Source organism: Rana temporaria, chromosome 2, assembly GCF_905171775.1.
Source record: "Rana temporaria chromosome 2, aRanTem1.1, whole genome shotgun sequence".
Taxonomy (NCBI): domain Eukaryota; kingdom Metazoa; phylum Chordata; class Amphibia; order Anura; family Ranidae; genus Rana; species Rana temporaria.
The window spans coordinates 235,439,433-235,457,015 of record NC_053490.1 but is presented as its reverse complement, the minus strand read 5'-3'; the positions used below and the strand labels follow the sequence as shown (position 1 = coordinate 235,457,015).

The following is a 17,583-nucleotide window of genomic DNA, read 5'->3' as shown; positions in this document are numbered from 1 at the left end:
CAGTCCTCCTTCACTTACCTTATCCTTCCATTTTGCTTTTAAATGTCCTTATTTCTTCTGAGAAATGCTCACTTCCTGTTCTTCTGTCTGTAACTACACACCGTAATGCAAAGCTTTCTCCCAGGTGTGGAGAAAGCCTCTTGAGGGGGCGAGCAGGAGAGTCAGGACGCCCACTAACACAGCTCATTTCTATATCTGCAAAGTAGAGAGCATCCTGACACTCCTGCTTGCCCCCTCCCCTCTCAAGAGGCTTTCTCCACACCAGGGAGAAAGTGTCGCATTACTGTGTGGAGTTACAGACAGAAGAACAGGAATTAAGGATTTCTCAGAAGAAATAAGGACATTTTAAAAGCAAAATGGAAGATTGAGGTAAGTGAAGGAGGACTGCACTAAGGTAAAGGAAGCTATTTTTTACCTTTACAACCCCTTTAAGAAACTTATTGGATGCCTTGAACTGAGCAGATGTCCCTCTACCAAAAAAAACTGTCTTTGGCTGTGGCTAAAATGGGTTAATTGTTAAGGAAACTTTCCCACAAAAATTCCTTACGATTTTTGTCCTATTATAATTTGAGATGTGTGTACATACTCATTTTGTTTCATTAAGGCTACTTTCACACCTAAGTGTTGGGGGCGTTGGAGGTAAAGCGCAGTTATTTTGATCAAAGCTTTACCGTCTTTTTTGGCGCTTTTCGGAGGCTAGCAGGGTGCTTTTAACCCCTGCTAGCGTCTGAAAAGGGGTTAAAAGTGCCCCTGCCCATTGATTTCACTTTAGGTGTGGTGTATACACCACTCCTACAACGCTGCAAATATGCGGCTAGCAGGACTTTTGTTTATTGTTCTGCCAGCGCACCACTCCAGTGTGAAAGCGCATTTGTGACGTCAGCCATTTCTTTTTCAGAGCATATGAATGATAACACAAAAACGTTTCTTTCACTTATGCTTCGTGTTTGGCTGAAGCCATTTATTATGGATCAACTGTGTTTTACTCTTTAAATAATTATGACAAAAGAAACTACCCAAATGACCCTGATCCAAAGTTTACATACCCCAGTTCTTGATACCGTGTATTGCCCCCTTTAGATTCAATGACGGCTTGAAGTGTTTTGTTGTATTTGTGGATGAGGCTCTTTATCTTCTCAGATGGTAAAGCTGCCCATTCCTTGGCAAAAAGCCTCCTGTTACTGTAAATTCTTGAACTATCTTGCATGAACTGCATGTTTTGAGATCTCCCCAGAGTGGCTCAATGAAATTGAGGTCAGGAGACGGAGATGGCCACCCCAACAGATCGACCTGACAGGTCGACTTGGCCTTGTGTTTTGGATCATTGTCGTGTTGGAATGCCCAAGTACGTCTCATGCGCAGTTTCTTGGCTGATGAATGCAAATGTTCCTCCAGCGTTTTTTGATAACATACTGCATTCATTTTGCCATCAATTTTGACCAAATTTCCTGAGCCATGTGTAGCTCACACATCCCCAAAACATCAGCGATCCACCTCCGTGTTTCACAGTAGGAGTGGTGTACCTTTCATCATCAGACCTTGTTTACTCCTCTTCAAATGTAGTGTTTATTGTTGTGGCCAAAAAGCAAAATTTTGGTCTCATCACTCCAAATGACTTTGTGCCAGAAGGTTTAAGGCTTGTCTCTGTGCTGTTTGACGTATTGTAAGCGAGACACTTTGTGGCATTTGCGTTGTAATGGCTTTCTTCTGGCGACTTTAGACCATGCAGCCCATCTTTCTTCAAGTGCCTCCTTATTGTGCATCTTGAAACAGCCACACGTTTTCAGAGAGTCCTGTATTTCATCTGAAGTTATTTGTGGTTTTTTTCTATACATCCCAAACAATTTTCCTGGCAGTTGTGGCTGAAATTTTAGTTGTTCTACCTGATTGTGGTTTGGTTTCAACAGAACCCCCCATTTTCCACTTCTTGGTTAGAGTTTGAACACTGCTGGATATCTTTCCTGTTTTATACAGTTCAACTACCTTTTCCCGCAGATCCTTTGACAATTCTTTTGCTTTCCCCATGACTCTGAATCCAGAAACGTCAGTGCAGCACTGCATGAAAGTTGCAAGGGTCTGTCAGGGGTCCATAAACTCATTGACCTTTTATACACACACACTAATTACAAGGAAACAGATCACAGGTGAGGATGGTTACCTTTAATAGCTATTCAAACCCCTTTGTGTCAACTTTTGTGCATGTTATCAGGCCAAAATCACCAGGGTATGTAAGCTTTTGATCAGGGTCATTTGGGTAGTTTCTGTTGCCATTATGATTTAAAAAGAGTAAACACAGTTGATAATGGCTTCAGCCAAACACTAACCATGAGTGAAAAAAGTTTTTATCAGTCATATTCTCTGAAAAATGGCCAAGAAATCATAAGTTATGCCAGGGTATTGCTCCCCTCCATTCCCCCTAAATACTTACCTGAGCCTGATCTTGATCCAGCGCTGTGCCCAAGAGCAGTGTTTCTGCACTTCCTCTCCTCACTGACCATTGGCTCTCGCAGCTGTCGGTTAAATCCTGTGATGAGGGAGGAGGGGAGGGAGTCTCAATAGCCTGTTATAATGGCACTCAGAAGGCAGGAGGAGCCAGGAGGACTAGGTGGGGGAGGATGATCGGGCTGCTCTGTGCAAAACCACATATATAAGTATGACATGTTTGTTAAAAAAAAAAAAAACATTTGCAATCACTTTAATGGACTTAATCTGGCTGTGTATGAATCTTCACTGGCAGTGAAGCTGACATGACATTTTTTATAGTCTGCTAGATTCCAGACTATATCAACCTTACAGAGTATGTGATTTAACTCAATAATGAAAATGAGAAAAATCGAAAATATTGAATATGTCAATATCAAGTGAAATGAGAGAGACACTCTGGTTGCAAACACTAGATTAGAATGGCTGTGTTCGGTAGTGTAACCAAGCACTTCTAGGATGACAAGTGTTCCAGCCAAATGTATGAATGCTTATTAAGATGGGATAATTTAGGCCTGTCAGCTGTAGAGTACAAGTAGGATATCCCTGCTGCTAAAGATTGTGTTTTTACTTGAGGACCTCTACTTAACTAATGCTCAAGTTGAATAAATTCTAAAACCTATTAGACAGGTGTTGGTTGAGCTGAGCATTACTTGCGATAATTGCGCTTGTGTAGGGGTTACAGGTGGAAAGATATAATGAGAAAATGCGCATTTTTCAGTTTGGGCGGTTCTGAATTAAAAATGGAGATTGTAGTTTGCTAATTTACAAACATTGAGTTTTACATATTTCTAATGAGTTTACATTTTTACTTTTAAATTTACTTATTACTTCTTAATCTGTCTATGCATTCACAGATAAAATGTTACCAAATTTCTAACAAATACACAATTTAAGCAGGCCATACATTATACAATTTTCTTCAATTTCCTTTAGATTTACCTTTGACTATTTAATGCAAGAGCCTATTTGATTGCATACAAATTGAAAGTGTTTATTAGTTTTGTCCTCGTATGATATGCTTTTAGTAACTCTAAAGGAAAATTGTACAAGAACATTTTATATGTATGGCCAGTCTTAGAAACAAGATTCTGGTAACTGACAAAGTAGTCCTTATTATTTCAGGAACGTTGACAAGTGGTCCTTGACATGAAATAGTGAGAGAATGTTAGACAGCTTATATATTATTGCCTATATGTGGGCTGTGTGTATAACTTCAGGTTATTTTTCTATTTTACATGATTTAATTTACTTCAACCTACAAAAACAAAATGGGGGGGGGGGGATTTAGGATCAGGAATCCGGACGTCTCTAAACATGATTGTAGATAATGACCTACATATAAAACAATGTCTGTTATCTGTAAAATTTTAAAGCTCTTTTTTTATTCACATTAATGTATTCAGCTGTATGTTTCATTGCATAGTTCTTGTACCAAGTACTAGTTATCTGCTATTGATGAGACTTTTTGTTTTGTTTTTTCAGCTATCTTTATCCTGATGGAAGAAGTTATAATCCTGATTTGACGGGTCTGTGTGAGCCAATGCCTCATGATCACATAAAAGTTACCCAGGTAGCTTTGCTTATCATACATGTTTCTCATAAATACATATTTAATACATTATTACTTGATTACCAGCTTCTGCCATAACACTAGATTATATTGAGTATGTGATATGGAATCCAGGGATGGCCGGTGGGTATGCATAAAACAGGAAAATGCATACACTTCATGCTATTCTGCAAAAATGTTAATGAAAATTTAAACTTGCACTGGATTGTAATTTACAGACTTTATACTGTTGGGTCATGGTTGTATTTTTCACAACAAAAAAATTGAGCTCAATTCACTAAATAATAATTCATTTGATAGTTTAATCACATGACACATTTTTTCCAATTATCTCATGCAAATCTGAAAATGTAATTTCTTTATCACCTTATGTGATAAAGCAAAAACACTTGGTAAATAAATACCTCATAAAACTGCATTAAAGTCATTTTACACAAGGAAACAAATAATAAAATGCATGAGTTAAATAAGTAGTGGTCAAGGCATGAGGTATTTAAGGAATGTAAACATATAATGGCCAGTTTGGAGTCTCTACCTTTTTTGGATCAGTTTTTCAGCAGTAATGCATAGAAACCTAAATATGGAAAAACACAATCATCGGGACTGATTTACTTAAAAGTATAACTAAAGGCAATTTTTTTGTTTTGGGCGGAGATGGGTTAGAACCCCCTGTCTGTTTTTATTGCTGTCTGTGTTCCAATTAGGGAGATTAACCCCTCCTGTTTGTCCTGTTTACTGTTATCATTGAAAGTGAAAGTAAAAGACTCCTAAATTTTGGGTTTGCCCCAGAAAAGTAAAGAGGGGAAATCTTCCAATGGGGGTACTGGTGACATTCCCTTAATTTGCAGGGATTTACTCTCACTTGAGTGAGGGAAAATCTCCCCAATGACAATGTTGTCTTTTTCATTGGTGGAAGAAGGGTACTTATGCAGGTGATTTATTTTCTTATTTTTTTTGTTATACTATTTTCATTCAATATTTGACATTTAGAAATATATTTTGTATTTACCTAATATAACTTTTTTTTTTTTTTTACACCATGTGTATCCTGTGAAAGCAGCTTCACTTTGAACCAGTCACCTTTTTTTCTTTTGTATGAATACATATGTTGCAGGAACTGTACTGACTTGGGCTCCGTTCACACTAGTGTGGCTCCCGTTTGCTCGGGCACGGCAGCCCATTAATTTGAATGAATTGAACTGCTGTGCTGCCTGAACCTCAGAAAAAAAAAGGTGCCCTGTGGTTCCCACACCCGCAATTGTGCTACGGGCTGAGATGCGTAGGGCTGCTATTCAGTTGCAGGTGTGGGAATCGATCCTATAACTGTAATGCACGGCCCACACTGGTGTGAACTGAGCCTTAGTTGGCATTTTTCTACGGCTTTCAACCATTTCATTGCTTTATTAGCATTAAAAACTGACAGTGGTTCTAATCCTTGTCCACTTTATCCATCCTACTGAAGATCACATCATGAGATAAAATACCACATAATTTCATGACATACATACCTCACATTTTGATGAAATAACTTTTTAGTAGTAGTGTTTATCTGTAAATTGCAAAAACATGTTTGAAAAATGCTATGCGCCTTTTTACCTCAGATTTTAAAGTGATTGTAAAGTTATTTTTTTGTTAAAAAAATCAAACCTGTTATACCTACCTGCTCTGTGCAGTGGTTTTGTACAACCCAGATACTCCTCTTCTTGGGTCCCCCGCCGGCGCTCCTGGCTCCTCCTCCCTGCCAAGTGCCAGACAGTGAGCAGCTTCCCATGGGGGGACCCGAGCTGAGCTATGATGGGGACCGGATCCGAGCAACTGCTCTGTGTGCCCATTCAGACACAGAGCTGCGGCTCACCCCCATCCCCCTCTCTTCTCATTGGCTCACTAATTTTGACAGCATTGGGAACCAATTGCGCCACTGCTGTGTCTCAGCCAATCAGATTAGAAATCCCAGACTGCTGAGTGTCTAGTGCAACATCGCTGACTTGAGATGGGCTCAGGTAAGTATTAGGGGGGTTGCTGTACTCCGAAGGTTTTTTTCAACTTAAATTACCCAGAAGAAAAAAGAAACTAAGACAGGCATAATGAGCTAGTATGCACTGCATACTAGCTCATTATGAAACAAAGCCCCTGCACCATCTCCCGTTCACCGCCGAGGGAGCTGACATTTTCCCCCGGCAATTCTTCCGGGTTGGTAGGTCCTGCGTTGTGAGTGTCCGGAGCCGCGATGATGTCACTCCGCGCATGCACGCGGGAGCCCTCCATTCTGACACGATACGCCAGACCTTTGCTGGACCTACACTGCGCAAGCACCACTGACTTCAGCGACTGCATGCAAGGTGAATATCTCCTAAATCGTACAGGTTTAGGAGATATTCATTTTACCTACAGGTAAAATTATAGGCTTACGTGGCCTTATTATAGGCTTACCTGTAGTTAAAAATGTGCTAAAGGGGTATACAACTGCTTTAATGCATAAAGATAAAAAACCTTCTGCCTTTAGAACCACTTTAACAACTTGCTTACTGGGCACTTAAACCCCCCTCCTGCCCAGACCAATTTTCAGCTTTAAGCGCTGATGCAATTTGAATGACAATTGCGCGGTCATACAACACTGTACCCAAATGAATCATCTCTGCGGTTTTTATTTTTTGTTAATTTTTTTTTTTAAAAGACATAAAAAAAAATATGGATATAGATAGATATCTCTAGATAGATATCTCTAGATAGATATCTCTAGATAGATATCTCTAGATAGATATCTCTAGATAGATCGATCTGTGATCACCCGAGTCTCGGAGACTCGGTGCGCGCGCCCAAAGGGGAGGGCGTCTATTGACCTTGACATTTGGGGTCTGCTCTGTGGGTGTCATTCGGCTATAGCGCAGACCCCTAGTGGTTAAAGCAGAAAATACCTCTTCGTGAATTGAGCCCATTGTTTCGGATCTTGTAATTTAAATTTTAGAAAAGCTATCATTTGTCATTGCTATAAGCTTTGTGCTTCAGCAACTTAACAACTTATTTTTTTTGCAAGTGGTAAGTACACTGTTGTAATATGTTTTTTTTTTTTTTTTTCCCACTTCCTTTCAGGAACAATATGAATTGTACTGTGAAATGGGCTCTACTTTTCAACTGTGTAAAATCTGTGCAGAAAATGACAAGGATGTCAAGATTGAGCCTTGTGGCCATTTGATGTGTACGTCGTGTCTAACATCTTGGCAGGTACAGTAAAGAGTATGTTTAAAGATTTAGATGTTAGCAATGCTTGATAAAGTTGCATATACCCTTTTTTGTAATAAGCTTTTGTCATGTCCCTTTTCTGGACTTTAAAGTGAACCTACATTATTAACTATGCACAGCAGCATCAACTGATATTATCCATAATTTTTAGTAATGTTTTTTGTACATTCGAGCGGTATAATTTCTTCTGTTGTACAAGTACTTGAAATTGCTAGCTTGTAGGCAGATAAAGTGTCTTTAGGAAGTAAACAGCCCATTTAGTAGCTTTTAATGTAAATCGCAGTAGTTCCAAGAATTTTCTTGACCCAGGAAGGTTTCCACCGTGTGCACCATTGGCTTCTAATTGCCTGTAAATGTCTAAACGGAAACTTGTGTGATTATGTTTAATAAAAAACAGTAAAACCTCCTGTGTAAAATGCATTCTGCTATTTCCTAATGTCTAATAGTGGCTGTATACTGCACTTCATTTTTAGTATTAATGGTAGGCTGTACATGGCACTCCTGCTTTAAAATTCACTGTATAATAAAATTGCACTTTAGCTAGTAATCAAATTAAAAATTCCTAACCACTTTATGCCAGCCAGAGTTAACATTTTAAATGGGCCATCATACCCGGAGCTGATAAATGTGCCTCCTGCTGCACAGTGCTGATGTCATCAGAAACTTTGCCTACCAGTTTCCATAACATCAACCACAGTGGGTAAGTGGTTGGCTCTTCCATAGCAGCATAGGGAGAGGAGAACATCCCAGTAGAAGAAACACACATATTTGCAGTGGTTGGCCATAAAGGCCCCCTGCCACCATATATGTCCATATTACTGCCATAACAGGGGTAAATATAGTACTCTCATGATGTAGCATGTGGTCAAATGGCAAACTCCCTTATTTAACTGTGGATAAAGTTATCCAATCCCTTTACGAGTGAACATGTGACCACAATAGGTTGGACACTTACTAGAGAGCCTGGACCCTTTATTACGAAGGGTCAAACAGGCTTGATGAATATGTCCCAGTAGGTGTCATCAGCAGGGAATGTACAAAGGAACCATGTCTGGAACAGCTCCACATCCGGGGGACTCCATCCAAACGCCAATCGTGTAGTCGGAACCAAAAAAAAACACAAACTCTGGATAGTGTAAAACCTCTTAAGGTTTGCATTTAATATAAAGTATTGCATTTACACATATCCATAGTAAAAACTGCATTGCCTGGTAAAAAAGGAAGGCGGCCGACACACATCATCCAAATATATGAAATGTGCAATAATGGGAACATACAGCCAGCCTGACCGGTTTCGTCGACAAAAGGACTTCTTCTGGGGGGGGGGGGGGGGAGCATTATTTTCTGCCATCGCACTAAATAAGTGAACCTTGTTCACTTTCATCTCTGCTGCCTGAGTGAGGAAAAAGGATGGCAACCAAGCCTCACTTTCACATTGAAAGGAAAAAGCTCACATCTCATTTAGATTTAGACAAGACAGAGCAGTGAAGTAAAACAAACCAGCCCCACCCAAACTTGAGTACTTCTGCATCCAGAAACAATGTTAGCATCTCGCATTTGACTGTAATATAAATAAATTCCATATATTAAATTAAAATGGCTGCAACCTGGACTCATACTGTAACATAACACAGGGAAATGTAGTAACAAAACAGTAGTTTTTGCAGCAGAAAGGGAGGGGCGGGCACTGACACAGCTGACAGGTGTGCGGAGGGGGGGTTGAGAGGGAGTAGGGAGAGACAGAGGATAACTGAGGCACGTAAACTGACCACGGTATCAGGGCTCATCAGCCATGATACTCCATGGTCCGTTTACAAAGGGGAGGGCAGCACCAGGCAGGATTAGCCAGGTATTTTAGATCCAAATTACACAGCACACGCACTGTGCTGTAAAACATGCTTTAAAAGAACAGGATACTTTTTTTGAGAGGGGGGGGTTTACATCCGCTTGGAATTCTAAATTCTATGGCGCTCTTGTTTTTTGGTTATCGCTTGCAATTATAAGGCTGAATCAGATAGAGGGTGAAACGCTCCGTATTGCAAAGAAGGATTTTACAGCATATTGGGCAATCTTTCTATGATTGAGTCCAATGCTTTCCTGTACTTTGAGCGAAAAGAGCCAATCGTTGCATACGTATCTGCTTCACCTTTGGGTGATCGAGATGTGTCCGACACTTACAGGCTTCTAGGTGCACTATATGACCAAAAGTATTGGGACTCCCGCCTTTACACAGACTTAAATGGCATCCCAGTCTTGGTCTGTAGGGTTCAATACTGAGTCAATTCAAGTTCCTCCACCCCAAACTCGCTCATCCATGTCTTTTTTTAGGGATGAGCTTTATGTTTGGGTCAAACATGTCCCCTGGGGCAGGACCCAGGTCCCCAAACACTTTTTATGACAATAACTTGCATATTAACTTTTTAAAATGAGCACTTTTGATTTTTCATGTTCGTATCCTATAGACTTTAACGGTGTTCACATGTTCAAAAAAAATTTTTTGCATGTTCTGCTGCGAACCGAACTAGGGGGTGTTTGGCTCATCCCTAGTCTTTATGTACCTTGCTTTGTGCACTGGTGGGCAGTCATGTTGGAATTGGAAACTGTTCCCACAAAGTTGGAACATGAAATTGTCCAAAATGTCTTGGAATGCTGATGCCTTAAGAGTTCCCTTCATTGGAAAAATAACCCAACCCCTGGAAAAATAACCCCACACCATATTCCCCCCCCCCCCCCCTCCACCAAATTTTTTGGACTGGTGCACAAAGCAAGGTCCATAAAGACATGGATGAGCGAGTTTGGGGTGGAGGAACTTGACTGACCTGCACAAAGTTCTGACCTCAACCCTCTAGAACACCTAGGGGATGGATTAGAGCGGAGACTGTGAGCTAGGTCTTCTCATCCACATCCGCGCCTGACGTCACAATGTGCTTTGGGAAGACATTCCCATATAGACACTCCTAAACCTCGTGGACAGCCTTCCCAGAAGAGTTGAAGCTGTTATAGCTGCAAAGGGTGGGCCAACTCAATATTGAACCCTACATACTGAGACTGGGATGCCATTAAAGTTCATGTGCGTGTAAAGGTTGGCATCCCAATACTTTTTTTTATATAGTGTATTTATCTACCTGTCATTCTCAGTGAGATGTCTGCCAATCTACTTCCTGCCTAGATGTACCAAAACCTCAAATGAGCCTGTGTTTAAACTAAATATACTCTAGGTTTACATGTCGGCTGAATGCTGGTATGCACCGAGTCACTTTATTTGTAAATTCAAAAATGTAACCAATGTAAATATTTACATAATTTGTTGATGAACATGTGTGCATTGCTAAACACAGGAGGTCATTTGTAGTAACACAGGAATCTGTAATGCACCTTTTTTTCTTCAAAAAAAAAAAAGCAAATTTTCCATGAATTATTTCTGAAATTGTCACAAAATTCATCAACCGTATAATTTTTAAAAACAAGAGATACCTTTTTGCATTAAATACATAGTTTATGGTAGGGTTGTCCAGATACCAATACCAGTATCGGTATCGGGACCGATACCGAGTATTTGCGGGAGTACTCGTACTCGTGCAAATACCCCCGATACCTAAATAGAATACTTCCCCCCCGCCGCTGCCGCATCGAAAGCCGCCTCATCGCACCGCACCGCCGCATGGGTTAAACGCTGTGCGGGAACATCACAGCTATTCAAATGAATGCTGTGATCTTCTCCATGCGGCGGCGGCAAAGGTATGGGGGACATGGCTGGACTCGGGACATGGCTGGACTCGGGACATGGCTGCATATGTGAGGGACATGGCTAGAGGGACATGGCTGCATATGTGAGGGACATGGCTAGAGGGACATGGCTGCATATGTGAGGGACATGGCTAGAGGGACATGGCTGCATATGTGAGGGACATGGCTGCATATGTGAGGGACATGGCTGGGGGGGACATGGCTGCATATGTGGGGGGACATGGCTGCATATGTGGGGGGACATGGCTGCATTTGGGGACACATTTAAAAAAAGTATCGGTATTCGGTATTGGCGACTACTTGAAAAAAAGTATCGGTACTTGTACTCAGTCCTAAAAAAGTGGTATCGGGACAACCCTAGTTTATGGTCTCCTTCCATGGTGCATGCACAGTGTGTCCTCTTCAAGCCGCTCAGTGTTGCTGGGATAAGGAAATTAAGCCCACACTTTGCATTAACCTCATTCGAATAAGAGAAACGCGTGTACAAGCTCTGCTGGGTCCCATAGACTGTTGGGTAGAAGCAAAGAAAAACAATATGGAAGTTTACTGGGCAGGCTTTGGGGGTGCCAGCAGAGGCATAGTGCCAATCGCATTACAATGTATTTTTTTTAAAAAAAAGCACAGTGTATTGTAAATAAGCCCTTCATCTGCATGGGTTGTTCACATGGACTTTTAAGAAAAAGCAGCTTGTGATTTTCAGGCAGGTGACTGTTCCTAGATAGGAAGAATCTGCTACCATTGGTTTGTTGTAGGTAGGAGAAAGCCTTAGGCTGGGTTCACACTACTACACTACTTTCATCCTACTTTGCTCTGTGTTCAATGTTTCCCTATGAGAGTGTCTTGTAGCGTCCTACACAAGTTTCTACACAAGTCGGTCCGACTTTGAAAATGCTCCCTGTACTACTTTTGGTCCTACATTGATCCTACTTCAGGCCCATTGAATATCATTGAAGTCGGACCAAAGTAGTATCCTGTTCATGAAAGTAGGATGGATGTAGGACCAATGTAGGATAAATGTAGGACCAATGTAGCAGAGCAAAGTAGGATGAAAGTAGTGTGAACCCAGCCTTAAACATATTTTGGCTGCTATTTGATTCCACGTCAAGGCACACCTTTTAATCTTTTTCAGCTCTCGCAGCAGCTTTCCTTTTTATGAGCAACTTTCACGTTTCACCTTTTAGGTCCGTTGATCTGACAATAAGTTTGAAGCAACTAATGCTATAGTGATATGTATCATTTTTTTAAACTTTAGACTTTCTTTTGCCGGAATTGTCTTCCAATAAATGTAATCTTTCACAATTTTTGAAAGTTAAAAGAAGTTAGAACAAGAGTAGTTTTAAGACAACTGGTTATCTAAACTATAGATACAAAGTACAAATTGTTTATTATAAAACAAAAAAAATTGCTAATTAAAACAGATTTTTGCTATTGTTTGAGTTTCAATCAGTCTTTTAGCAGGTGGGTGTTGTGCAAATTGGTTGAAACTCCCAACATTTAGGCCTTGGGCTTTCACCAAATAAAGAAATCAAATGAAATCTATTTGCGGAAAAAACATACTTGGACTTTCTCAGGTACTCCATAGACACATACAACAATTTTATTCCAAAATAAAAAATTTATAAAACAAATCAAGTTAAAAATCACAAATATATTATTGGGTTTCAATATATTTTTTTTTATGTTTATCATAGAGAATACATTTTGACATTTTAAAGAAAATCGGGCGGATTAAATCTTATGCCACAGTCAAGTAACAATCATAACAGAACAATAATAATGCTATCTAGTGTTGGGCATAACGTAAAGGGTGTTACACCAAACCCCCAGCCACCCCATTTGAGAGCCAACTGTGACTGGGGGGGGGGGGGGGATTAAAAACCCAGCATACCCTTTCTTTAAATTGCTTTACGTTATAAATTTGTATTTGTTTACAATGCAGGAATTTTCATGACAGTGGCATAGACAAGCAAGTTCTAAAAACAAGAATATTGGAACTAAAGAATTAGTGATACCAAAACAGAAACAGAAGTCATTAGCACTTTAAAGAATCTGACGTGTAGTGAATAACCGAACTAAAGAGATGGATTCTCTTATTCTGGATTTACAGGCAATGTCATCTTTCACCAACAATAGAATAACCATAAGTCTCACAGCTGAACCTCGCAAGAGAAGTTCTCGGTATTGTGAAGGATAAGGGGAAGGAGACAGGGAGAGGGAAAAAAAGGGGGGCATCATAATCCTCGAAACAAGGAGAGAACTAGGTCCAAGATGTAGAAATATTAGGAGGAGACGATCTTGGTATCCACATAAATCAAAAACAGTGTTGTATGTTTCTATATTACTTGACTTTTCTTGGTGAACTAGTAGGGGTGGGTTATTGAAGGGGGCATTCAGATTCTGATAAGTCACCCCTCCACACCCCCACAACCACCTTGCTGTGGTTGTGGGGAAGAGGCCCTTGTCCTCATCAAAAAACCCCAATGTTGAAGGCATATGACCTGGTATGATTCAGATAGGGAGGACCACACGTGTGCCCCTCTTCCCCTTTCCCAGAGTTAGGGTTTGGTTTGGAATGTTGGACCTCAAACATTTTTTTTTCGTGACGCCCCCCCCCCCCAATCCTAAAGGGCCTTACACCATTTTTTGTTTGTTTTTTGGGAGTGAGGTCGCCCCAAACCATACCGGGCCCTTCAAGTCTGGTATGAATTGGGGAGGGAGGGGGGGACCTGCACATCATTTTTTTCATGTCTGCTCTCTTGTTTACATTCTGTTGAGTCATGGTTTTTAAGGATGCCGGAAGGCAGATCTAAATTAATGTAAAAACTGTGGTAAACGGAATCTATTTTTCTTTAAAAAAAAAAACATGACTGAACGGATGATGCCTATGTGAAAGGGGCCTTATATAGAATTTTTCAAACAAGGTTTTCATTTTGATTTTGAATTGCACACTATATTCTATATATAGCTGCACTCTTGCCTAGGTGCGTCACAATGCAATAGTTGCATCCAATAGAATAAACATTGGTAATTAAAAAAAGTTCTACAAATGTCTGAGCATGAAACCTGTATAAGCAAAGCAGTCCATAGTCTCAAGGGTCTAATTAGCAGCAAATCACAGCACAGTTCAAGTTAGAAAACTTACAGGAGGTCGGAGGCTATTGAGGTCAAATGTAATCGTGCTTAGTTCTTCAGTGCAGTTTACAAGTTCTTTGCCTTGGAGTATAAATTCAGTGCATATGCCTGTAATGAGATCATCATTTCAATTAAAGCAGTACACTATCACACTAGGGGGCTCGTTTTTAAATGGGTCTTAAAGTGGATCTGTAGTAAAAGAAGAAAAGTGCAAATGGGCAGGCTTTTTAGTACAGTAGAGACACATACTATGTCTCCTACAATAAAGTATTTTTACCTGCCTATTCTCTTTGTACCTTAAGCTGTGCATCTTAGTGGGGGTGGAGCCATACATTTTCCTAATACGAGGGCAGTACCAAAGGCAGAGCTACCTGCACGGAACTGTGCCCCGAGTCATACCGTAAATGAAAGTAGTGAAATTTAAATTTGTATACAGTTCAAGTGATTACCGTATATACTTGAGTATAAGCTGACATAAATATAAGCCGGGGGCACCTAATTTCACCACAAAAAACTGGGAAAACGCATTGACTCGAGTATAAGCCTAGGGTGGGAAATGCAGCAGCTACTGTAAGTGGAAAAGAGGGTCAACTGTGCCCATCTGCAGACTCACTGTGCCCATCTGCAGCCTCATGTACCTTTTGATCAACCGCTGTGTCATGCTGCAATTAGCGGCCGTCCACTGTAACAAAGCCCCATCTTCTCCTCATCCGTGATAGACGAAACACTGATTCAGTTTCCCAGCATTATCATCGTTCAGTGTTCCTTCTATCACGGATGAGGAGGAGGTGGGGCTTTGTTACAGTGGACTGCAGATGAACAGTTAAGACTGACACAGCGGGAGACCCTTACTCTAGTATAAGCTGAGGGGGGCTTTTTCAGCATATAAAAAGTGTTGAAAAAGTAGGCTTATACTCAAGTATATACGGTATCTGATACAAAGGCAGGTAGTAAACTGGCAGAGGTTAAAAAAAAATTGAGTTATTAACCAAAAAAAAAAAAATCGAACTTTCAAAATACCTTATTTGAGTAACAAGTAACTGGGTAACAACTTCTAACCTGTCTGGAGCAGTGAAAGTAAATTAAGTGACCCTGTCACCAAGCATGAATATACAGTAATCAACTGTCAGATAATGTGATGTGTGAAATAATGTACAAGCCTGTGGAATGCAACCGTGGCCAGCAGGTCCACACCTAGAATTGTAGAATACTTGCAATGGCTGGGGAGCAGAGAAGTGACAGCTGACCAGAATGGTACATATATTAACACTTCTTTTACAGGTGACCTATTGGGTAAAATTTACCCTATAGTGACATGGTCACTTTAAGCTTTAAAAGGGCATGCAAACAATCCCCACCGGTGTCCCAAATTTTGCTGATTTCTAACAAACCCTTTCTATAAGAATAGTATTGGAACAGAATGTGTTGCTGTTGTGGCATTATTTTATTTAAAAGCTTAAGGTATCGGCAAGTATAGTTTCTTACACCATCACAGAGTACTTGGAAAGTGGTGGAAACTGGCCAGATCTGACAAATCCTAAGTTACAGCAGAACCTGAAGACAAGGTTGTGAGAGTTAATATGAGTGTGTTTGGCTTTTATTTCTGCAGAAGTTGGCTACTTCAAGTCAAACATTTAGATAAAAGCTTTTTAAAATTAGTATTCATTTTTATCTTCACATTTTATTTGTGCTTTAATTTTAAAGTCACTGATGACCTAAACTAGAAAAATGACGAGCATGTCTCTTTTTCAATAATGGCACACTCCTCTCTCACTCGGACATGTCTTCCAAATTTCCAGACTTCATCATTCCCTTTAAGTTCTTCTAGATCCGACACTTTTTTAACTCCGCACCTTCGCTGTCATCCTGGCATAGGGACCTTACACCGTTTGAACGCCTTTGCTCACAAACTGACCTGCAGAAACACTTGATCTCTTCTCTATATTCCCTAGTTATTTCGACAGCGAAACCCAACAATGACATCCATCGACTGTGGGACGCTGACCTGTCTGTTGTCCTATCCGACGATGACTGGGAGTCGGTGTGGACACATGTCCACAAAGGCTCCATTAATGCTTCAGCCCAGGAGAAGAGATTTAAAATATACTCTCGCTGGTATAGGCCCCCGGATAAGATGCACAACATTTTTCCCACTGTTCCCTCTACGTGCTGGCGATGTAACTCGGATACGGGTACTCTGCTTCATATATGGTGGACTTACCCAATTATCCAACCATTCTGGAGAGAGGTGCATAGGCTTATCTCACAAATTACCACTTTTTCGCCTGACTTCACGCCGGCACAATATATCCACCACCACACTTCCCTGCCCAAATTGAAGTATCACAAATCCCTGACGTTGCATCTTATCAACGCTGCCACCCAATGCATACCTATTTGTTGGAGAGACGCTCTCCCCCCCCCCCCCCACCATAGATGATTGGAGATCCAGAGTCGACAGAATTGAGGAGATGGAGAGGATTATCCACCAAGCCAAAGACATGCATGACAAATTCAGGCACACTAGGGCTTGCTGGACACACTATAGGGAAACCCTGAACCCGGTGTCTCCCCCACGCCTCTCTTCTCCACAGCGCTGACGGACTCGACAGCCAATGATCCATTTAGCCTAGTCACCATATCTGTTTCTTCCTTCACCTCCCCTTTCTCCCCCCCTGTCGCCCTTCACGGTTCCCTATCTACCTACGTGTGGACACTCTCTGACAGGATAAGTGTCAGACCTGTCCAACCCTCCCCCCACCGGTTAGTTCCCCAGGTGGCCATATTTTTGTGCGTCTATTCTCGTGACATACAATTACACTACCTTTTTTGTCTAGCTTGATGCACCACGATTTGTTAGGACTAGCTTGATGTAGGACCTTGTAAACTGCTCCTCATTGTTTAGTTCTTCATGGCCCCCCTCCGTCCGCAGTGTGTTCCTTTTTGGGGTGGGCAGGTGTGGGGCTGACACTCTCGGGTCCAGTGCTTTAACATATACACTGTTGAATCGCCAGTCCCTACTCCCCCATGTTTTATGTCTACTGACCAGCATAGTTTACACTTCTACCTAGTGGGTCCCCTTGAAGGGGTTAGGATTTTAGATAATAACACCTTTTGTGATTCATGATACCCTGTTTTACTCTGTTTTGCCTGTTCTGATTCCTCGGGAATAATGTATGCAATATGCCTTGTAAAACATGCTCTGTAAAATGTATTTTATGTCATGTTTGTAATTGCATATGAAACCCAATAAATTTCTTAAAAAAAAAAAATACATGTGATCAAAAAAAAAAATAGAAAAATGGGCTTGTCTTAAAGCTTTTGATCGCCAGTGTGTATATATCAGCCTTTTTCAGCCAGGGTGCCTTGAGGTTTCTTCAGGGGGGCCTTAGAAAAATGCCTAAAAAATG

General features: G+C 40.8%; 1 protein-coding gene across 4 annotated transcripts in view; it reads left to right on the top strand.

Moving 5' to 3' along the window:
- Nucleotides 1-17,583, top strand: part of CBLB (Cbl proto-oncogene B) — a 241,730-nt gene that overhangs the window by 130,288 nt on the left and 93,859 nt on the right. For all 4 annotated transcript variants that reach the window (XM_040336632.1, XM_040336633.1, XM_040336631.1 and 1 more), the window contains 2 exons: nt 3,967-4,054; nt 7,145-7,276. In XM_040336632.1, coding sequence (XP_040192566.1) covers nt 3,967-4,054; nt 7,145-7,276 — 220 coding nt within the window. The remainder of the gene's footprint in view (nt 1-3,966; nt 4,055-7,144; nt 7,277-17,583) is intronic.